General features: G+C 42.9%; 1 protein-coding gene across 2 annotated transcripts in view; it reads left to right on the top strand.

Moving 5' to 3' along the window:
* The window catches only part of AAK1 (AP2 associated kinase 1), a gene marked incomplete at both ends in the record, with an annotated part of 196,073 nt that extends 184,974 nt beyond the window's left edge, over window positions 1-11,099 (top strand). For both annotated transcript variants that reach the window (XM_080711261.1, XM_080711260.1), the window contains one exon: window positions 9,979-11,099. In XM_080711261.1, the coding sequence (XP_080567387.1) occupies window positions 9,979-11,099 (1,121 nt within the window). The remainder of the gene's footprint in view (window positions 1-9,978) is intronic.
* Window positions 11,100-24,482: the final 13,383 nt, after the last annotated feature.

The following is a 24,482-nucleotide window of genomic DNA, read 5'->3' as shown; positions in this document are numbered from 1 at the left end:
AAATGATAAGGAAAGAAAATCACTTTGGCCCTCCAGATATATTCCTTGGCCAGTTGTTCCCTGTTAGTTTGCTGTGTTTTCTCATTGCCCTTCTTCAATAGCATTATCTTAAATCAAGAGCTAGATGCCATGAGCTTCACCTCTGCTGGACTCACTCGACTCCACCAGAAGCTTTCCTGTAACTGAACCTAGTGAACTGACACCCTTGTCCCGTTCTTGCTAGGAATGGCCTCCCAGCCCCGTCTCCTTGGCCAGATGCTGACGAGTGTGTTTCTCTGTTTTTGCTTTTTATCTTGATGCATTATCATGAGGACATGGCTCCTTCCGCTGGTTTTAACTCTAGGCAGTAGCCTGGAGATGAGTGTATGGTTTAAGAGAGGGTAAAATTGACTGACTTATATGTTTAAGAAGAAAAATTGAGCCCAACTCTAGCCAACCAGCTTTGACCTTGTTTGATCATAGACTTAGCCAAGGGAGTTTACACCCCATGCAACCTGCCCAGCATTCGTCCAGCTTTCTGGCTTCCACTGAATCGTGATTTCTCAGATCTGGAGACGTGACTGCAAGTACTTGAGACCCTTGGATAAATTGTGTTCATTCTGTAAATCCCAAGTATTGCCATTCCTTTCCATAATACCTGGCCCAAGCCGGGATCTCAGAATTAGACCAAAACAAGACAGGGGCAGTAATATGATACCTTTTATTAGAAGACTTTTCACTGGGGGGCGGATAGGGGAGGGGAAGGAATTGTAGCAGAAACAGATGTATTTTTCTTGTGATTTTTATTTTGAATCAAATATTGTAAATTGTGTATAAACGAAGATGCTGAATAGTTCTGTTTCCACTTGGCATTTCAAGTCCGATATCAGGTGTCTGTACAGGGTTTTGATCTCTTTCCCTTGTATAATCACACAGCACTCTTACAGTGTAACATACGGAATTATTTTGAGTAGATTGTGTGTCTTGCTATAAGCTTTTGACAGGTCCTCTGTCTCTATAGAATAAGCATGTTGTTTATTTTCAGATAATCAGAAATAAGTGTGCTAATAAGCTGGGCACAATATGACTGTGGCTACTTACCTTTCTTTCTCTCTGGTGTTTCAACTGAAAGCTGCAGCCAACGGAATATGTTCACATGGTTTTCCTTGGCTTCCTAGATTTAAATAAACCAAACAAAGCATAGTTCTTCACTAACCTTAGACTATTGTTCATAAAATAAATAAAGGCCCTGCACTGACATCACAACATGCCTCATGGTCACCCTCTGTACATGTACTTGCTAAAGTGTGTTTTATTTCCTTATGTGGAAAGCACTTTTATAAAATCACCCTTTTGAAAAGAAGGGGCGCAGAGAACCCCTTGTTCTCTTTCTCGAGTGCCATTGTCCATGATCAAAAGGGATAAACTCTTAGTTGACCAGATTTCTATAAATAAAGTTCCAAGTCCACTTGCTTGTTTTCTAGCTAGAACTTCTGTTTCTTCCTCACATTTGCACTTTAGGGGTGGGGGGCCTAACACAAGAGGAGCCTACACACACTGCTCCAGGAGGGCCAGCTTTGACCCCAGCCATGTGGCAGCAGCCTGTGAGCAGCATCAGAGGAAAGGCCTGAACCTTTCAGTCTTCCTTCTGACTTTAAGTACTTCCCGGCCAGCTGAAACTAGATGAATGGAGTAAAGGCTGCTGCTCAGAGAGGAGATCATTTCTAAAATTGTAAGAGGCACAGGCTTCCTGCTGAGGATAGAAAAAAGTTCATGAAGAGCTCTCTGATTGTGTAGCAGTGGAAAGAGGACTGGATTTACCCCTTTATGGACAGGAAAGTTATTGCAAATCAGAATTATATTCTCCTTCCTGGACACAGGAAGAATGTATAAACTAATGAAGGAAATATTTATTTTTAAATAAGAATAATGTTTAGTTCTGTGTTTTCATACTTGATCTTTTCATACATACATGTTAGAAATGTAATGAAATACCTAGTTTCTCAATGTAGTTGAAACCATGAAGAGTACAGTTTAGAAATTAGGTTAAGTGTCTCTAAATTTTTACTTTCCTGCATTACCAGTAATTACATAGAGATATATTACCTAGTCATTTGGCTCAGTAAAGCTTAACAGAGACAGTTAATGAAAACGAACAGACTAGGAGCCAGAGACAGTGGTAGATGCCTGAAAAAGATGATGACAAGAAACTATCTTGGGGGTTTATCCTTTAGGAGTCAGACCTTCTGCTGAGGAGTATGCATGCATGATGTGGTAACAGGACCTTCCTCATTTACAGCATCCTCCCTGAGCTAAAGAGCTGTCTGAGCTGAGCATAGTGTGCTAGCAATTGAAGGACCTATGGAACCGGAGACTGAGCTAGAAGAGGGGCCTTAGAGACCATCTGCCAGTCCAGTGACTCCATTTTCAGGTGTGGGTCCTGAGCTGGAGGAAGGCAGGGCGGGGAAGAAAGGGCCTGGACAGGGCAGGCCACCTGGATCTCACTATCCCCACCCTCAGCCGGTACTTATCCAACACCTCTCAGAGCTGCTGGTACTTATACAGCAATGGGTGCGGGTGACATGGTTTTAAGATTATAAATGCATAGGATTCTAAGTATATGTTGTCATACCTAGAAGAACTATGAAGGGTTTATGTAATCCTGATGTTCTTCAGCTATCTTCTGTATCTCTGATATTATAACAGCATTTACATATTAGAAAATTATAACGGGCTTTTACTAACGTGGATGCTCTTTATTGGTTATCAGAATAGAAACCCAAATCATCACAGCGTCTTGGATATAGATTTTTCCTTTTATAATATTACACACACATACAATATACTAGTCCAGTAAAATAGTATCATAAGATTTCTTTTAAAATCTATAATCAGGGATCTGCCATTAAAATATGGGCAAATACTATAGGCATGTATTTTTTATCTTTTACTCCAACTATGTAAGAGTAATAGAGACAGGCGTGGTGGCACATGCTTGTAATCCTGGTACTTGGGAGGCTGAGACAGGAGGACCACGGCCAGGCTCAGCTCCCTGGTGAGGCCCTCTGCAACTTAGTAATACCCTTAAATTAAAGAAAAAAATCAGGCTGGTGTGTAGCTCCGAGATAGAATGCCCCTGGGCTCAATCCCCAGCACCACAAAAAGAGTAATAACTCTACCAGAAAACCTCACAAATTGTTTTTTCCCTTTACATCATCAAAGAATTAGATCAATAAGTTCAGTCCCCGATATTTGTAAAAATACAATATTCAGAAGAGATAATGTTTAAATGGACACTTCTAAACATGATTATAATCATTAGAATTAATGATTTCTTCAGCAAACATTTGACATCTAATTGAATGTTATTCCTTCAAAAGCATCTGGTTTTACTTGGGCAACTAATACTCATTCTAATGAAGTTGCCATCCTTTAAGTTATAGTTAAAACTCCTTTCCTTAGAAACAGCATTAAGAAAGTAATAAAATATGAGGAAATCAGTTGTCATCAAATTTGTATCACTTTCCACATCTGAAAGTGTATTCTCTTTCTTAATTTCCTTTTTCCACTACTATCTCTTCTGAGTAACATTTAAGCAATTTCCAAAAAGCAAAAATCACTTCAGTAAGATGAAGAGTGGTTACTACTAAAGATAGTAAAGAGAAGAATCCAAGCCAGGCGTCGTGGCACACGCTTGTAGTCCCAGCATTTGGGAGACTGAGACAGGATGATATGGGTTCGTGGCCAACCTCAGCAACTTAGCGAGGCTCTAAGCACCTAAGTGAGACCTTGTTTCAAATTTATATACACAAACACACACACACACACACACACACACACACACACACACACGACTGGGGAATATAGTTCAGAGTTAAAATGCCCCTGGGTTCAATCCCCAGTACCACAAAACTAACAAAGGACAAGTGATATTAATAACAACAACAACAACAATAATAATACTCATTTCCTAGTCTCCTGCCAGAAAATTGGTCATTTTGATTCAGCTTACCATAACCTTGCCCTAGGTCAGGAATGGTTCTTTCTTCCTCAGTTCTGTGGGAATGAGGGGACCTTAGGTGCCCTGAGCTCAGAGGTATAGAGGGGTCTGTGCTCAGCTGAGCAGGCGAATGCCAAAATGAAGTCTCTGATCTCCAGGGGTCCTTGACCCTCTCACTGTACTATCAGAGTCCTGTCACCACTAACTTCGAGTTCAGGGATAAAAATGCCAGCAGTGCCCCATACACTGAATTAGGCAAATTGCAAATTAGAGGCTACCTGGCAGAATAGAAAACTCACATGGATGTGTGTGTGTGTGTGTGTGTGTGTATTAGAGTAGTTAGTAAACCTGGCCAGATACTGCAATGCTATTTTCTATTCCTCTGGAGACTAATTTTACCAAATGAAATTAGCCTTTTCCACACTATTACTGTTCCTGAAGTTGGATGTGCTCAGGTTCCTTGAATTGGAATGAATCTCAGATGGTCTCCATTTCAATCACCTGTAACAAGACCTGTTTTGTCTCTCCTGGGTTTCCTTTTGCTGAGATGGGGGAGGGAGTTTTCCTAGAGTAATGCTCACCTATGCAAACAGTTACCAAGTGGTGGCAGTTGCCAGAATAGAAGATACTTTCATGGTTGTTCCCACTTTGACATAGTGTCTTGACTTTTCTCTTTTCCTGTGAACATTCTACTCTGCCCTGTTGCACACCCCTTTGTCACGTGGATATATGTTTACCATAGGTTTCTAACCTGTCCTCCCCATGAAGATAAAGCAAAACAGATGTACATGAAGCTCTCTTATGCAGTAAAATGTGAAATTTGAACATTGCTTCGCAAGTATTGTATAAATAACAAGTCTGTAAACAAATTTCTTATGTCAACATACAGGGGAATAAAGACTTTTATCTGTTCAAATGAGAGCCTGTTTAGAGATGTAAATAACTTTAAATAGCTGCTGTTTTCTCAAGCTGTAAACCCACTTCCACAGGATGGGCTTTTTCAATACCTTTATTGGTCCGTTAGTCTCACATCATAGTGTAAATCCTGATCGTGACATACATGCACACAGCACTTGGTGGGCTTTCCCCAGAAACCCTTTCTCCACAAAGCGTATTGAGATTGACATTGGTATTCTCACCTATGTACATAAAGCCGATAGAAGTGATTCCTTCATTGATCCTCTCTGTCCCCCTTCCCCTCGACCACCTCCCTGGTTCTACTGAAGTTCTCCATTATCTAGAGTCCCTCGTATACAGGATGGATTTAAATTTATTGTCAAGTGACAAGGAGTACCAGTTCACTAAAAAAAAAAAAAAAAAAAAAAAAAAAAGGAAAGACATAGCAAGGACATTTTAATAAGTCATGGCCACCTTGGAGAAGAAAACCCCTTGTATCAAGTAGAACAAAACATCTGTGAACCTACATTTTATATGACCAGACCTGTGGTTGTAAAATGAAGCACAGATTTGCAGCCACCTCTAATTTAAGCTTTAACGTACCCAAGCTAATTTAATTAAACATTCTAAAAGAATGTTAGGTTGATGAGAACAATTTTATGCCCACTGAGAAAATGTTGTCATTTAATTGCCTCCTGGGCTTGAGAGGCACAGTCATCACTAGCCACTGTTGGTCTCTGGCCAGTTGTGGCTTTTACTGCAGCTACCCAAAATATGGTAGAACCAAATGCTTAGGTTTATTATAAAAGCCAAAAGGTTATGGAAATTATTAGTTTAGTGTGTCTTGGTTCCAAGACTGAATTTCAACTAAAGCCACACTTTTGAAATCTTGTGTGTGGGGGGATAATCTGCTTTCTATTCACTAACTGGAGGAGAAAGCATCTCCATACTCTTTAAGTCTTTATTTTCAGTTCTTGCCAAGAATTATGTCTTTGAGAGTCCCTGTATTCCGGTTTAAGGTATAGAGAAAAGTAAACTTCTGATATGTTGCATGAAGGAGTATCCAACCTGAAATTTAAGTCTTCAGACTTTGATCCTTCAGAGGGTTCTTGATGACCCCTACTGTGTCAGTCAGGCAGAATTTCCAGGGCTAACCCATTCCAGATCATCCAGCACTTGTGGTTGCTTTGGGAGTCAGTAGGGGCTAGTGAGATGGTTGCCAAGTCATCAGGAACTCTGGGGGCCTCCCTCGTTACTCCCTAAAGCCCATGAGTTCTTACTGAAATGAATATAACCTGGAGCCTCAAAATAAGACTAAAATGGAGTTACCTCTAGAGGAAGTGTTGAAAAGAAATCTGACACAGTCCTACATCAGAATGAGAAAAAGAAATATGTTTTGACTTCCTGCTTAATATGTTATAGTAAATGAAAAGAAAACGAGACATGACCCACTTTGAGACAATTATAACAGAGTGCCTGCCTTAGTCTCCGTGACAAGTAAGACCCTCTGCAGACTTTGAGGCCAGGCTCTGGCTTTAAGCCCCTGAGGAGCAGACTAGTTTTATTGTGCTCTGTAGGCCCAGAGTATCTGCTGTGGGTGCAGATTCCACTGGTTACCAAAGGATCTGAGCCAAGGCTTGAGGCTAAATTGGTGTAAACCCTTCATTGCTAGTTGGCAGGCTAATTTAAACATGTTTTCTTGTTGGTACAAGGCTATTTTCATATACAAGGACTACTCACCATGAAAACACATGTTTTCCCTGTAAGAACACACTCACATATTCCCAAACAGACCTTTTAATTGGCAATAAGGTTTCATATCTCCCTTCTGTTCACAGTTATTAGAATCTTTCCTCTCAGCCACCTTGTTTCTTGGGCTCCTACAACCAAGATTCCCTAAGGGAATATAGATGCCAGGACTTCCCCATCTTCTCTGAGAATTCTTTAGCCCTCAGAGTGCAAGGCCTGGAGAGGCGCAATGAGTGGTTCCTCTCTGCCTCAGTCACAGAATGGAAGAGGAAAGGAAAGGTTGAGCCCTCGCCTTCTCAGGAAAATCCACTAAATGTACATTTGCAGTCTTACATGGCAGATTTATGCTAAACAAGAGAGAGGAAATAGCTCTGGTCCTTGCTTTGAAGAACGGGAGATGCATTTGCCCTGTAAGCTTGATGTTATGGTGTTTTTCTAAGTGGGAACTTTTAAAAATTATTGGTATCTTAAGTATGGTTTATCCCATTACTCACCAAGAAGGTCATGAAATATGCCTAGAGTTGAAAAGTTTCCCAAGTAAATTTTTGACCCAGTATCCACTTTTTAACAAATAGTTTTTATGGGCTGACATGTTATTCCTTCCTGTCCAACTCTGGGCTTGGGACCCTTTTCCCCTGGAACTTTACATTTTCAAAAATGTAATCTAGCACTATATAGGCATCCAAAGTGGCTCTAGGTCAAGAGGCAGCTGCTTTTTCTAGTCTCTGCACACAGATTGGTTTGACTTAATTTAAATTTCCAAAAACACCGACTCTAGTCAGATCAATTTTGTTTTTATTTTTGTGATACTGGGGATTAAATATAGTGGTGCGCTGCCACTGAGCTATACCCCTGGCACTATGTGACTGTGTGCGTGCGTGCGTGCGTGCATACGTGCATGCGTGTGTGTGTGTGTGTGTGTGTGTGTGTGTGTGTGTGTGTTACCGAGGATTGGACCCAGAGGTGGCCTACCTCTGAACTCTACCCCTAGCCCTATTTTATTTTTATTTTGAAACAAAGCTTACAAAGTTGGAGAGGCCCCCCCACAGCACTTTTTATTTTTGTATTATTATTTTTGAGATAGGGTCTCTCCAAGTTGCCAGGGCTGGCATGGAACTTTTGATCCTCCTGCCATAGCCTCCTAAGTAGCTGGGATTAGTAATGTTCACTTTAGCCAGGTGTGGTAGCCCACACCTGTAATCCTAGTATTTGGGAGGCTGAGACAGGAAGATCTCAGGTTTGTGGCTAGCCTCAGAAACTTAGTGAGACCCTCTTCAATTTAATGAGACCTTGTTTCAAAATAAAAACAAAATAGGGCTGGGGGTGTAGTTCAGAGGCAGAATGCTTCTGGTTTCAATCCTCAGTAACTCTCTCTCTCTCTCTCTCTCTCTCTCTCTCTCTCTCTCACACACACACACACACACACACACACACACACACACACAGTTTTGATTATTGATCTATACAGTACTATCATTAGTCATTGGCCTGACTGAATTTCCCTTCCCCTCCAAAAAAAAAGATATTTAAAAGATATTTTGCATTCCTACAGAACCAGTTTAACAGTATCAGCTTTGGGGAATTTTTGAATTATGTGAAAATTTGCCTTGATTTTGGCAACCAAAAACTTCATCCAGTTGTTGATATGTGAGGAAGTATTAAGTTTAAAGAGTAATGGGGACCTCTTGTACCTCTTCTGGGCTTAGTGAATTTTATTTTGGAAAAACTGTTTTTGTACCACTTTGGTTTGAATTCCCTACTCCCTACCCCACCCAGAAAGCATCATCTTGGTATCACTGAGACCAGTCTGTTGTCACTACACTTGCCTGAGGAGTTAGGATTGTATCTTTCCACATATTTTGGAAATTTGGAACTCATGGAGTGCTTTCACTGATAGAAAGAGAAATAAAAGTGAGTGAAACAAACACTTGTTTCTGAAAAAAATATTTAAGGTCAGAATTATTTAAAAAGAAGCACTGCTAAGAAGGTTAGAGGATTCAGAGAAATGTAGTATTTTTGTACAGTATCTTATCAAATGTTGAGACCTCTCCATTCTCTTTACAATGTAATGTCTCTTTAAGTGATTTCCCAATAAACTGATTTTGATGCTTCTTCTGCTGTGTTCTGTGTGCTTAATTCAGGCAGAAACTTTAGTAGGGGATAATTTTTTTTAACAGAAGTTTCTGTAAGTTAGTGGTTTGCATAAGTGGGAAGAGGGCCTGTGTGGGAGGGGATGATCAAATTCCATCTGTACAGATGTCCTGAGTCATTTATTGGCTCCAAATATTTATTTGTACCTAATATTCTTGTCCTGGTGGGTTGGGAAAGTCCAGTGGTGTCTCTTTATTGAGCCCATGATGAAATGACACTTATACCCCCAACCGCCCTTTCTCTGGATTTTCTTGCTTAGTTACATATGCCTTTTTCCTGCCCTCTTGCTAACATGTGCCCAATGACATACTTCTAACCTGCTAATATTTCTTGGAAGGTAAGCTCTCTTGCATTCTGATAATTGTCTATTTGATTTTAAAAGCCAGAGCACCCTGAGGCACCTCTACCTAGATAGCCATTGAGTAGTATATTGGAGTTTGCTAATACTTCTGCAATTATCCATGCATTTTACTCTTCCTGCTTAAAGAACTTAATGATGTATTCATTTAAGCAGAGGAGATCTTTGCGAACTTAGAAGACCAAAAACAAAATTCTAGGGCAACTCCAGCTGAAGGTGATTTTATTTCATATGATTTTGATTCTGTATCCTCTGCTTAGAAAGCACCTTCAGTTTTTGCATCTGGGCACTCCAGTACTCTTTTGAGTAGTGCTTGTGATGTCAAACATCAATTAAGCTTGCATTTATTGAGCAGCCGAGTTCTGCCTCTTTCCAGAGGGTCTCTCCCTCTGCATGTGGAGCGGATGACCACATGCCAGACACTGAGTCAAGTTCCTCCCCAGACAGTCCGTCTACGTAACCCAAAGCTGTCATGGTGAATGTGGAGATGAGTGGCTGGGTTTGTCTCCATCCATGATGATCCAGTGCCAGGTAGAGCAGGTGTCCGTGCCTGGCCCACAAGTAGGAGCATTGCGTAGTTTCGCTGAATGTCTGTGTGCCTAACATCTTCATCTCCTTTCCTGTACATTGTGCCTATCATGTTCCAAAACGTGAGACAGTGGTTGATTGTGTTCTAGCTTGTGTGCAGTTTCCTTGCCTGATTTTCATTTTTCTGTTTTTTCCTTTTCCATTTTCAACATCAATTATTTGGTCCCACGATGTTTCTACCGCGGGTCGACCATTAAATGTTCCCCAAACAGTTGAACTGACCTACACATTAATTCTGCATTTTATGCTTTTCTAGGTCTCCAGAGAGAGCCCAATCCTTGTCCTGTAATTACTGTAGAGCACTTTAAAGAATCAGTGGGCGTTAAAGGCCTTCCCCCGTATCCAGATCCCCCCAGAGTACCTGGTGCAAAGACTCAGAACAGCCTAGAATCTGACTACTTGGCCAGAGATGGCCCTTCAAGCAACAGCTCTTTCCACAGCAGTGAAGAGGAAGGGACTGACCTGGAGGGCGACATGCTCGACTGCAGTGGATCTCGACCTCTCCTTATGGAGTCTGAAGAGGAGGACGAGAGCTGCAAAACACTCCAGGGGAAGCTGGGAGGAGCTGTTTCCTTCGCTCCCCTCCAAGTCTCTACTGAGCAAGCAAAAGCAGTGCAAGGTGGGAGAAAGGACCAGCCCCAGAGCCTCGCACAGCCACCCACCGACGGCGTTGGCGAGCCAGACGTTTTCTCTACGGCCCCTTTCAGGAGCTCGAGAGTTCTAGCCGATGACATGGACATTTTCTCCAAAGCCCCATTTGTCTACAAGGGTAGTGTGGCTCCTTCCCAGCCAGAGGAGGTGGACGTGTTCTCGAGAGCTCCTTTTACCAAGAAAAAGAGCATGGAGGAGTTAACGGTCATCCCGAGCTCCTCCCAGGAACCGCCTGTACCAGCCAGTCTCCTTGGTCAGACAGGTGATGTCCCTCTGCTCTCGGGCCTTGGCAGAGCAGCTTACACCTCTGTGCACGCTCAGTATTCCTTGGCTGGTTTTGTGCAACAATCTAACCTCCCCTCCCATTCTGCACAAGCAGCAGACAGCATCTCTCCCAGGGGTTCCTCCCTGGAATCTGGGGGGCATCCCAGTGACAGAAACAAAGAACCTCAGCCCCAGAAAGAAGTTGTGTCAGGCCCCGTGGCTGGAAAACCATTCCGCCCCCAGTCTTTATCCAAATATTCCCGTCACTATAGCCCAGAAGAGGAGCCAAGTCCAGAAGCCCAGCCCATTGCTGCCTACAAAATTGTTTCACAGACAAACAAGCAGTCAATAGCTGGCTCTGTTTCCATCACATCCCTCTCGTCCAGGACTACGGAGCTGCCGGCTGCAGATCCTTTTGCTTTAGCCCCCTTTCCTTCCAAAGCAGGCAAGCAGAAACCTTAGGAGCAGCACCTGAGCCTTAGGCCTCTGCCTCTACCCCACCCCACCTATACCACCATACCACTCCCAGCTGAGCCTTCCCAAAAAGACAGTATCACTTATTACCGTTCAGGCCCCTGCATCAGAGCAGAGTCTCTTCAAGTCAACAAACTCAGTTAAAGTGATAGTTGAAGCACCTCCAAGTTATGCTTATTTCTTTTGTTGATACTGATTTTCAAACTTTGAGGCACTTCAGTGTCCTGCACCAGAGGCCTTCCACCTCATCTAGACCTCTTGCCCACCCCTGCAAGGAGTATTTCACCCCATCCCCAGGGGCCATGTTAATTCTAGTTTTAATATTCCAACTCCCATCTTGCGTCACATCCATTGAAGAGTCAAGGTTAACCCCTTGGGGACTTGGTTTAATACTCTTGGAAAGGGGAGGTTTCTAGACAGAAGAGCAATATAAAAACCCTGCACATCAAGGGGAAGTGTAATCCTGCAGCTATTAATCATTCCTGTTGAACCAGCAGCTCTGGAAGGATCCCGAGGATGTGTTTCTGGGGGTGTGTGCAGGCCAGGCTAGCCCTTGGGTGTGAGCGTCTGTGGGTGTGTGATGTGCGTGTGTGATGTGTGTCAGACCCTCTACTGTGCACGCAGATGAGAGAGCCGAGCTCGCATGCCTGCTCATGTGGACAGGGCCTTCCCCACATCCGTGCTTTTTAAATTAGTATGTGTGCACAGGTGTGTGTGTGTGTGTGTGTGTGTGTGTGTGTGTGCGTGCGCGTGGGTGCATGCACAGGGAACATTTTTCCTTTAGGTAAATCCTATCCCACCATGCCTACCTCCACAATCAGATCACTCATTTACTGGCATTTGCTAACTGACTTGAACCCTGTTTTAGTTGTTTTTTTTTTTTAATGGCAGAAATGGAACTCATTGAAAGATATAGGAAAATCCTGTAGGAACTGAGGTTTCAGAGTATATATATATATTTTCCTCCAGAATTTGCTCCTTGCTATTAATAAATTCCATTACCTGGTTGTGAAAAATTAATTTTTAAGTATATGTTTTCCTCTCACAACAATAGAAGATTCTTGTTATAGTTTCAGCCTCTGGGAATCTGGACTTAGTGTCATCATTATGGAATCCACTCATCATGAGACTAAGCTGCAAACTAGGTTTGCTTGTTTTTTCTTTTTTCTTTTCTTTTTTTTTTTTTTAAACCCAAATCCTTACCACCTTTCTTCATTGCCTTTTGAGGAAATATGAATCTGTGTCGTGTGAATAAGGGTTTCTGGAAGAGTGGAAAAGAGCTGAGTCAGCTAGTTATGAAATACTTTAAATTTTCTCTCCTTTTTGGATGTTAAAATAGGGCAGACAGGTAACTGACTTACGTTTTTAAAAAGTGTCTTTTATTTCTGGGAAGATCTGACTCATTCCCAGCTTTTCTCCTGCCCTTTATTTTTAGTGCCTTAAAATAAAACCTCCATCTCAATGGGAAGATTTCTGCTGAGGAAGCTCAATTTAACGGAGAGAGTTGCTGCGTCGCTTTTCAGCCCGAGCACTTCCTGTGACTTCTAGTAAATGTCACTCCATAAGCTGGAGGCGTTGAGAGCGGTATACCAAACCAGATTAGTGATTGACAAAGTATTGTAAACTTGCCCAAAAATCAAAACTAAATGCCAAGTACTGCTTAGTTGATTCAGTGTGATATTCTTTACAGTTCAGGGGGTCCGAGATACAGCTCTGATAGAGCATGTGCTTTAAATGCCCAAGGCCCTGAGTCTGATCTGAAGCACCAGAAACTAAAGTAAAATTCAGGGATGTTGATCATCAAGTAAGAACAGCTACTTCTCAAAACTTTTTCCTTTTGGTTACTCTCTACCTATTTCCAATGTCCAGGTTAAAAAATAAACTTAAATAACTGGTACTGTGTCTGCCTGTCATCCTAGTACTTGGGAGGCTGAGACGAGAGGATCACAAGTTCACCGGCAGCCTCAGCAACTTAGTAGGCCTTCAGCACTTTCTGAGACCTTGTTTCAAAATAAAAAATAAAATAGAGCTGTAGGATATAGCTTAGAGGTAAAATGCCTTTGGGCTCAATCCCCAATACCACACACACAAATAATCATCGGTACTGTGTCAAGGCTACCAACAGTGATTTCCCAACTGAGGTCTCCGCTGTGACCAGGAACCTGTCTCACTTTGCTGGATGCTAAACGCTTACTCTAAGAATTTGTTTCTCCCAGTTATTATTTCTGATCCTTCTCCATTGGATGAGTAGTTCTGGCTAGCACACATGGAACTTTTCACTCCAAACCCTTCCCCTGATAGTTAACAAGTGAAGCCCTCAAAAATAAGAGCTAACTACTCACAGCGAATTCTCACCTGGAATTACAAATTCTTGCCAGATGTGGTGGCACATGCTTGGAATCCCAGCTCCTGAGGGGACTGGGGCAGGAGGTTCAATTGTTTCCAATAGTTTTAAAAAAAAAAAAACTTCTGAAGCGGGAAGCTTCTCCCCAAATATTCTCCCAATATCTAGGTCTGCCCCAGTGACAGCCCTGCAAACTGCTTCCTTTGTCCTTTTATTCACTTACTCCTAACCAAGTGGACATTTTAATTCTCAAGGTACAAATCAGAATAAAATCTGCTGGTTTTAATTTGTTCTTCAGTCACTTGTGGAGCATGGGCTTGTAACCCTTTTTTAATGCTTACTGGACCCCCGTGATGGGTAGAAACCATACGTACCTTCTTTGAATAGGAAAATGAATGTAACCACATGCACATGGCTTTTTTTTTTTACTTGGTGATGCATGAAGAAATTTTCACTTGTGGATTACATTAATTATAGGCTAGGAATTCACTTGTGGATATTATTAATTATAAGCTAATTGGTGAATTCTGAAGACTAGTGCTATAGTAGGACTTTATCTTCTTTCTACTGGTCATGTTCAGACATGTAAAATAAATGCATCATTTAAAGATTAAGTGGCCTTGCCAGAGGCCATGCACAATTTGGGAATCTGGAAAATTTCCTTTCAAGGGAAATTAGGAGTACTAAGGGAAATCAGGAGTGCTAGGGGTACTAGGTATTAGTAGCAAATGAATGCTTCTAGTAACTAGATTGCAACGATTTAATAGGAAAGAGGAAAAGGAAAATATATAATTAACAAAATAATGTACTTTCTTGTTCTAGCCCCTGTTGTGTGTTACTTGCCTTACATATTTGATAGGAAATGCAGGGATTGTTGATTTTATTTCAGTGGAAAGCAACAAGCCAGAGTATATTTAGACAAAGCATTGAGCCACAGTGTGCACTAATGAACTCGTAAACAATAGTGCCTGTTAATGAGCAACAGGCACTGTTGAAATAATGAAGTTATACTTCGCCAGTTTCTTGGGCTCACATGTAGGCCTTTAGCTTCAAATCCATGGTTAGATTAGAAAATAAAATGTAGCCGGGCGTGGTGGCGCACGCTTGTAATCCCCGCGCTTGGGAGGCCGAGACAGGAAAATCACACAGGTTCGAAGCCAGCGTCAGCTACTTAGCGAGTCTCTCAGCAATTTAGTGAGACCCTGTTTCCAAATAAAATATAAAATAGGTTTGGGAGGAGTGTAGCCCAGAAGTAGAAAGCTTCTGGGTTCTATCCCCAGTACCACCAAAAAGAAAAGAAAAGAAATGAACAATATTTGATGCTGAAGCAGATGCTGGGCGGGACCTAAGGGAATCTAAATCAAGTGGCTGTTTTATTTCGGCTCGCTCGCTGAGTTGAAAATCTCATGTGTAGGCTGGTGTATAGTATTAACTAGCCATCTTTGTCTTGATCTCATCTGGCAACCATGACCTCTTTCTAAACTTTGAAGAAAGATACTGATATCTTACCAGCCTGTTATTTATTTAGTAAGTTTTAGACTGTGCGCACATCAGTGTTTTCAACTACTTGATGGACATTTCATCATGGTGCATTAAAAACATCAGATTTAAGTATAATCATCAGTGATCTGATGACAGGAATTCTGTATTCCATATAGAAAAATAATAAATGTAATTTATGTGTTACACAGGAAAGTTTATTATAGGAAATTAGAGAAGGGTGACAACCAGTGCCCTTCCAGCAGGAAGGATTCAACTTAATATTGTTATTTGGGTCTCTGAAATATCTTTGGAATTGAAATTGGAGAACAATTCTAAAATGGCTACTACGGTTTCATAGTAGCTTTCTTTGAGGATATTGGCACCCAAATTATTTTCATGGAAGTTCCACAGGAAAATCACAGAAAAGACTGCAGAAAGCAGGACCCTCGCTGATGTCCACAGCAGCCCTGGGCTTGCAGGCCTCCAGCCCTTCCTGAGGGAGTGAACGCCGAAGACTTTAAATAAAATCATGTCATTTGAATTTTTCATTTTTCCATTGCCTTTGTGGACTAATATTTTTTAACTACTAGAACACTTGAAAACTTGCTAATGAAAACTGCACTGAAGAGTTTTAAAAATAATGAAAAGTAGTACCTCGTTGGAAATTGTTTTTGTTCTCTCCCCGGAAGACCTCCCCAGTTTCTTCCCACTCCATTTCCTCACTTGATATTTTCCCCCAATTTTTCTTTTTTGATGGTACTAGGGATTAAGCCAGGGGCATTCTACCTCTGAGCTATACCTCCAGCCTGGTTTCACATTTTATTTTGAAGCAGGGTCTCACTAAGTTGCTGAGGTTGGCCTCTCACCTGTGGTCCTCCTGTCTTAGCCTCCCAAGTGCTGGGATTATAGGCATGCACCTCCACTTTCTCAGTATTCCGTTATTTTGACCATACCAGTAAGTGACTGATGAGAGGTCAGGTGCAATGATCATGATTTCTTTCTGCTTCCTCGCTTGTTCCTATAAAGAGTTTCTTAAGCTTCAGCCCAGCCTGTGACTGTCTCATCAAATAACAGTGAACTGACCTGGGCGTGGTGGCACACCCTTATAATCCCAGCATCTGGGAGTCTGAAAAAAAAGGTCATACATAGTTCGTGGGCAGCCTCAGCTACTAGTGAGGCCCTTTGCAACTCAGTGAGACCCTGTTTCAAAATAAAGAATAATAATAAAAAAAAAAACATTGGGCTGGGAGTATAGCTCAGAGGAAGAATGCCCAGGGTTCCATCCCCAGTACCACAAAACAACAACAACAATGAGATGTTTCCCAGCCGTTTCTCTAGGACGAGAAGGACAAGGAAGATTGGTAAGACCCCAGCCCTACACTGGAAACAACCCAGAGGCAGCTGTCTGCCTTAATCTACTCTATGGCCCAGATGTTCTACAATGCAGGGGCAAGTTTATGTGTGAAGGGAATCTAGTCTAGGTGGTAAAAATGGTTAGCTGTGTACCAAGCACATGCCTATAATCCCAGCCACTCAGAAGGATGAGGCAGAAGGATCACACAAGCAAGGTCCTTTCTCAAAATTAAATAAAAATTAATGCTAGGAATGTAGCTCCGTATAATTCACTCATGGACTCAATCCCCCATACCCCCACCCACACAATCTGGCTAAATGTTAACGATACATGGCTTAGTTCAATATTCCATAACTTGTAATTCCATAAATTTAGTCTGAACTATATCCCTGCAGTTGCTATGTGTGATACATTCTTGAGCTTATTGTGATGATGTTCTTGACGTCACATCGGTGTTACCAGTGTTGCATTGTAATAGAACCATATGTATGTTACTGAATCCATTTGAAGCCGGGTACTGTGGTGCATGCCTGTAATCCCCTCAACTCCAGAGGCCGAGGCAGGAAGATCTCAAGTTTGAGGACAGCCTAGGCAACTTAGCTGAACACTGTCTCAAAAACTTAAAATTACTTCAAAGAGCCTGGGGGTGCAGCTTGGTGGTAGAGCACTCCTGAGTTCATTCCCCAGGACCATAAAATATCGGGGGGCAGGGACTCACGGCTCAGTGGTAGAGCACTGGTCTAATATGCATGAGGCTCAAGCACATCCAAATAATAAATAAAACTGAGTCTTTTGGGCAAAGAATTGCATAAATGCTTTTTACCAGCATAAAGTAAAATGGGTCGGAGATGGGGATGCAGCTCAGTGGTACGCGCAGAAAAGGTGGGATGTGTTAGACTTTGTGGGTGAAGGGAGACAGGGCAGCTTTATTTGCTCAGAAATGGCAAGTCAGCTGTATTCTGTGTCTGAGATTCTCTTTGGCAGAGTGTGTGTGCTTGTGTCTGTGTGCGCGTGTGTCTGTGTGTGTGCGCGTGCACAATACTTCCTCATGCTTTCTTTGCGGTGTTAATTCCAACCCCTTAAGGCATCCAGAGAATACTGAGAAGTGTCCATACTCATCTGGCACAAGTGAATTCCATTCCCTATGCCAAAACTCTCCTACGTAGAACTGGAGTTATTCTCAGTCAAGGCGGGGGAATCAGTCACTCCTTGCCGTAGATTTCTTCCCCCGTGAGCACCTTCTCATCCACAAGGAAGACTCAATAGGGCTTGTCCTAAGGACTTCTAGGTAGCATTGGAGGGCGACAATGACCAGACACCATAAGGCCTGCAAGATGTTAGTTTGAATAAGGGAACATTTCATGTCAATGTTTATGGAGTAGAAACCAAATTTAATAAAGGTCAAGGACCACGGTCATTCCATGGAGAAAAGACGGACTCACTCTGCTGACTGTATTTGGAGTTGACTAAAGAGATCTGCCCCACTGTGAGGAGTACCGAGGTCATCAGGCCTCAGAAAATAATGTGCAAACAATCTCAAGTGCTGTTGTGAACAAGAAAAGGAAAAAACATAAAGTCAATCTTAACAGTTTTTGCAATACCTCTTATTTGCAGAATATTGGGTTTATGTTATTGCACTCTTGGTGTGATCTATCTTATGTATCTGATAGGTTTTCTGAATAATTGTTTGAGTTGTAAACTCCTCTACACGTTATTAAATGGACCTAATTAAATGACTTATACTTTGTCTTTTGTTTTTTTCTTACGTGAGATCTTTCTAGGATTAGGGATCCATAGGCGTCTTTCCCGAGTACCAAGCCTAGTGAAACTTGTGGTGGGGGGGTGGTGGTGCTGGGGATTGAACCCAGGGCCTCACACTCTAGGCAAGCACTCTCCCACTAAGCCACATCACCAACCCTAGTGATACATTTTTAATATTCCTAAAGAGAGACCAGTATTAACAGGAAGAGAGAAGTCTTAGAAAAATTAAGCTAAGAATTTTAAAAATCCATACTGTGAAAGAGAACCTGCCTGCCTGCTTCCTCTCTGAATTTGTAAAAATAGAGTGATATTTGACTGAACTTTAATGAGCTCGACCTTAACACGATTCAGGGAGAACTGGTAATATGCTAAGTTCACAGAGATGTTGTTCAAAGATCCAGGGATCCAAAGAGTTATAATGTGGGTAAGTAAAACCAAAACTGCCTACTTTTTCTGAAAATGCAGCCATACTACTAGAGAGAAATACTGGGCAGAAATGGAAAGAGAACATCAGGAAGCTTGTCAGTGAAGGAAATGGACCCCCCCCCCAAAAAAAAGAAGAAGGTGGTTAATGAGGGAAATCCAGTCCACAGAAGGCCACGGATGAGGATGAAGGAATAACAGAATGAAAAAGAATTAGCAAGCATGCCTTGCACCCCACTCTTGGAGGGGTTTTTTGTTGTTTTTTTTTGGGGGGGTGGTACTGGGGGTGGAACCCAGAGGCTTTCTACCTTCGAGCTATACTCCCAGACCTATTTTATATTTTATTTGGAAACAGGGTCTCACTAAGTTGCTGAGAGCCTCACTAAGTAGCTGAGGCTGGCTTGAACCCGTATGGTCCTCCTGTCTCAGCCTCCCAAGCGCAGGGATTACAAGCGTGCGCCACCATGCCTGGCTCCCACTCTTGGTTTAGAATAACATTCTCAAATAAAAGAAGTTAGATCTCCAAAATTTGTCTGATTGTAGGGTTATTGCAGGAATATAAGGATGAACCAGGAACATCTTGTCATGTAATGCCAGAAAATAAAAAAGTGCCTAAAAAAAGAAAAAATTCACAGAGACACAGAGCCAACCTGAAAGAACACCTGAGATTGAAGCTGGAACAATTTGAGCAAATAAATGTCGTAGTATTAGATTATAACACAAACTATAAATAGCTGGGAACCTACAATGATATAAAAAAATAAGTCAGGCGTGGTGGCGCATTCCTATAATCCCAGCACTTGGGAGGCTGTGACAGGAGGATCACAGTTCACGGCCAGCCTCAGCTACTTAGTGAGGCCCTCTGCCACTCAGTGAGACCCTGTTTCAAAATAAAGAATAAGGGGCCAGCCTCAGCAACTTGTGAAGTTCTTTGTATCTTAGTGAGATCCCGTTTCAAAATAAAGAATAAAATAGGGCTGGGAGTGTAGCTCGGAGGAGAATGCCCCTGGGTCTAATCCCCAATACTGGAAAAATAAAAATAAAGAATAAAAAAATAGGGCTGGGGGTATAGCTCGAAGGAAGAATGCCTCTGGGTTGCATCCCCAGTACCGCAAAATAAATAAATGAATGAATGAATAAATAAATAAATAAATAAATAATAAGGCTGGAAAGCCGGGCATGATAGTACAAACCTGTGATCCCAGCATTTGGGAGGCTGAGACAGGAGGATCGTGGTTCACAGACAGCCTCAGCTACTCAGGCTCTTTGCAATTCAGTGAGACCCTGTTTCAAAAATAAAGAATAAGAAATGGGGGAGGGGGTGGCTCCGAGGTATAATGCCCCTGAGTTCCATCCCCAGTACCGAAAAAAATGGTGTAGCTTGGAGGTAAAGTGCCCCTGGGCTCAATGCCAGTACCGGGAGGGGGAGGGAGAGGGGGACTGAATAAAAGACAAATCTCACACAGGATTTCAACTAATTTATGTAGAGTCCCCTCTGGGGAAGTGGAGCTGAATTCCACGCTCCTTGAATGTGGACTGAACTTCCATAAAAGAAAGTATGGAAAGGGATGGGCGAGTAACCTCGCTGTGGGAAACCCTGACAAATCCATACGATCAGGGCCATGTCAACAGTTACAGGTCGTGCTGCCACTGTGCACCCTTGATAGAATGCCTGTTGACATTCCTCCCAAATCCATCACCCATTCGAACCAAGAAAGTAACACCAGACAAATCCCCACTGGGCAACATGCTAGAAAGTACAGTAGCTGAACGGCACTGCTCAAAACTCTTTTTTTTTTTTTTTTTTTTTTTTTTTTTGCGGGTCTGGTGATGGAACCCAGGGGCATTTGACCTCTGAGCTACACCCCCTGCCCTATTTTTTATTCTTTATTTTGAAACCAGGTCTCACTGAGTTGCAGAGGGCCTCACTTAGTAGCTGAGGCTGTCCGCGAACCACGATCCTCCAGGTCTCAGCCTCCCAAATGCTGGGATTACAAGCGTGCGCCACCACGCCCAGCTTCAAAACTCTTTTTTGTTGTTGTTTTGTTTTGTGGGTCTGGGGGTGGAACCCAGGGACATTCTACTTCTGAGCTACACCCCTGCCCTATTTTTTATTCTTTATTTTAAAACAGGGTCTCAGCCGGGAGTGGTGGCAACACGCTTGTAATCCCGGCATTCAGGAGGCTGAGACTGGATAATGGAGGTTCAAAGACAGCCTCAGCTACTTAGGCCCTCCGAAACTTAGTGAGACCCTGTTTCAAATTAAAAACATAATATGCCAGGCGTGGTACAAGCTTGTAATCCCCATGCTTGGGAGGCTGAGACAGTAGGACCATGCAGGTTTGAAGCCAGCTTCAGCTGGCTTAAAAGATCCTGTTTCCAAATAAAATATAAAATAGGTCTGGGAGTATATCCCAAAATCCCAGAGGTAGAAGGCCCCTGGGTTCCATCCCCAGTACCACCAAAAAAAAAAAAAAAAATTAAAAACAGAATAAAAAATAGGGCAGGGGGTGTAGCTTGGAAGTAGAATGTCCCTGGGTTCCATCCCCAGACCCGCAATAAATAAATAAATAAATAAATAAATAAATAAATAAATAAATAAATAACAGGGTCTCACTGAGTTGCAGAGGGCCTCACTAAGTAGCTGAGGCTGTCGGCGAACCGCGATCCTCCAGTGTAGCTCAGCAGCAAAATGCCCCTAGGTTCAATCCCCAGTACCATAAAAAAAAGCAAACAAAATTAAAAGTTCTGGAGGTGTAGCCTGGAAATAGAATGCTTTTGGGTTCCATTCCCAGTACCACAAAAAAAAAAAAATTTTTTTGCTTTTAAAATAATACATTCCAAGCCGGGTGTGGTGGTGCACGCTTGTAATCCCCGCGCTTGGGAGGCTGAGACAGGAGGATGCGCAGGTTCAAAGCCAGCCTCAGCTACTTAGTGAGGCTCTCAGCAACTTAAGTGAGACCCTGTTTCCAAATTAAAAAAAAAAAATACAAAATAGGTCTGGGATTGTAGCCCCAAAGGTAGAAAGCCTCTGGGTTCCATCCCCGACACCACCAAAAAAAAAAAAAAAAAATAATAATAATAATAATAATACATTCCAGAGTATTTAAGAAAGAGAAACATGCCAGGTGTGGTGGCGCACGCTTGTAATCCCCGTGCTTGGGCGGCGGAGACAGGAGGATCACGCAGGTTTGAAGCCAGCCGCACTGGCTTAGGAGACCCTGTTTCCAAATAAAAAGGTATAAAATAGGTCTGGGAGTGTAGCTAGAAGGGCTTCCAGGAACCCCAGTACCACCAAAAAAAGAAAGGAAGGAAGGAAGGAAGGAAAGGAAGGAAGGGAGAAAGATGGATGCTCAAGGCCTTGGGTTTAATCCCTAGCACTGAAAACAAACATTTTTTTTTTTACCTTTCTATATCTCATAACCAACAAACCAAAGACACTATAGAGATAGCTGTATGTAACTAGAATTATCATTGTTATTTGTGTGTGTGTGTGTGTGTGTGTGTGTGTGTGTGTGTGTGTGTGTTGCTGTTGTTCAGGATTGAAGCCAGGGGCATTCTACCTCTGAGCTACACCACCAGTTCTTTTTATTTTTATTGTCTTACTTGGAAACAAGGTCTCACGAAGTTGCCGAGAGCCTCAATGGGTAGCTGAGGCTGGCCTCAAGCCTGTGATCTCAACTTCCCGCGTACTGGGATTACAGACGCGCACCGCCACGCCTGGCTCCAGAGTGACCATTTGAAGCCAGTGTCTCTCTTGTCATCTACTTAATCTGCTTCTTGAACCTTCACCAACTTCTGGATTAAATAATAAGGTCTCAACGCAGGGTTTCCCTGGCTCTGCCGCCACCTTCTTGGAGGAAATTCCAAACACTTGGCATCCCCTCGCCCGTTCCGGGGATCACACATATGCGAGACAGAGTCTGTTCTGCTACCATGTGCTTATTTCTTCTTCAGCTGCTCAGCCACCTGCTGCCAAATCAGCCCCAGCAGCCCCAGGCCCCCACTGGGAGCATCTTCCTACTTGTGCCCACGGGGGCCCTGACATCCCATCCGCGTGTTGCTGTGCTTCACAGGTGTGCTGGGGCACCCCAGGCTCCTCTTCCCCAGACTAGAGAACAGCACCTGGGGCTCCGGGCTCACACAGCCTTAGATGTTTCAACAATACAGCTCCCTCTCGGGTCACCTGGGATAGGTTTCATGCCCCTCCCTGGGCTTCAGATAGAGTCCAGGGAAGCTGGCTCAGAGGGCAGTCTGAGTGGCAGGGCCCACTGACCTTCAGTCGAATTTAAGAATATCAGCTGGGTGTGGTGGTGCAAGCTTGTAATCCTAGTACTTGGGAGGCTGAGACAGGAGGATTGCAGGTTCAAGGCTAGCCTCCACGACTTAGCGAGGCCCTTTGCAACTTAGTGAGACCCCTTTTTCAAATAAGAAGTAAAATCAGGCTGGGGTTGTAGCTCAGAGGTAGAATTCTTCTAGTTTCAGTCCTCAGTGCTACAAAAAAAATAATTTAAGAATATTGGCTCTTTCCCCAGGAGAAGAAGTCCTGGTAAATATTTAAATATTAAATAAATATTAAATATTCTCAGGTAAATATTTATCTGCTGGGCTTGCCATGCCAGCCTCGCAGACATGCTCAAGCCTATCCCTCACCAGTGAGAACACAGATTAGTTCGATGACCTCAGATATCATCCCGGGTAGATAGATGAGTCTGGAATGGAAGTGTTTTGGAGGAGGGGCAAGAACACCACTCTAGCTCCCTACGCGACACGCTCCGTCTGGGACACTATTAGCTGCATTCTCTCTAACCTACCCAATCACTTTTGGTAGATATTGTTCTCATTTTACAGATTTAGGAAAATTAGGGCTGGCTGGGGGGTAAAGCGTGGTAGTGGAGCACGGACTTTGCACAGGTAAGGTCCTGGAGTCAGTCCCCAGAGACAAAAAGAAAAGAGAAAAGAGACAGAGAGAGAGAGAGAGAGAGAGAGAGAGAGAGAGAGAGAGAGAGAGGGAGGGAGGGAGGGAGGGAGGGAGGGAAGGAAGGAAGGAAGGAAGGAAGGAAGGAAGGAAGGAAGGAAGGAAGGACGAGCTTATTTATTCAACAAGTATGTTTGAAAAATCTGCTGTATGCTGGGCGCATAGGATGCATCATTAACCGTAAGCAAAACCCCCCACCCTGCCTCTCCAAGGCAAGGGAGGCTAAGGGCAAACAATTCATATAATGATGACACAAAAGATATATGTTAGAGGCGACTGGCTCTTTGGAGTTTCAGAGGGGCTTCAGTTCAGCCTGTAGTACATCCACAGCCAAGCACTGAAAATAAAATCAAGATGGTAAATGTGGCTTGTGGGGCACTTCCAGTCTAGGGAGGCTACCAGCATCTGCAGAAGTTGGAGTTAATGTCCATGCCGCCAGCCATAGTGGGAGTATCTAAAACCTTTACTGTTATTTTTTTAAACTTGAATCAAAAGAATTTCATCTTATGTGAAGCCTACCCTGGGTAGACCCAAGGACTAACCCCTACGACACTGGCTCACAGCTCCCACCTGCCCCATGCACCTCCACAGAGTTCTTCCTATATGAAAAACTGTATTCCCCTGTTTTTTTTTTCTTGTTTTTTTTTTTTTTGTGTGTGTGGTTTTGTGGGCTGAACCCAGGGACATTCTACCTTAAAGCTACACCCCAGCCCTATTTTTTATTCTTTATATTGAAACAGAGTCTCACTGAGTTGCAAAGGGCCTCACTAAGTACTGAGGTTCTCTGTAAACCACGATCCTCTATCTCAGCCTCCTGAATGTTGGGATTCCAAGTGTGTACCGCCACGCTCGGCTGTTGTTATTCTTGTTTATTTGGTCCTAAGGGTTGAATCCAGGGACATTCTGCCTCTGAGCAAAAATCACCAGATCTTATTATTTTTTTGTTGTGAAATGACCTTGTTAGGTCGCTGAGTCTTGCTAAATTGCTGAGGCTGGTCTTGAACCTGTGATCCTCCTGTCAGAAGTGTG

This window comes from Muscardinus avellanarius, assembly GCF_963383645.1.
Source record: "Muscardinus avellanarius genome assembly, chromosome: 15".
Classification (NCBI taxonomy): Eukaryota; Metazoa; Chordata; class Mammalia; order Rodentia; family Gliridae; genus Muscardinus; species Muscardinus avellanarius.
The sequence above is the reverse complement of the archived record's forward strand: the minus strand, read 5'-3'. Positions and strand labels throughout refer to the sequence as shown.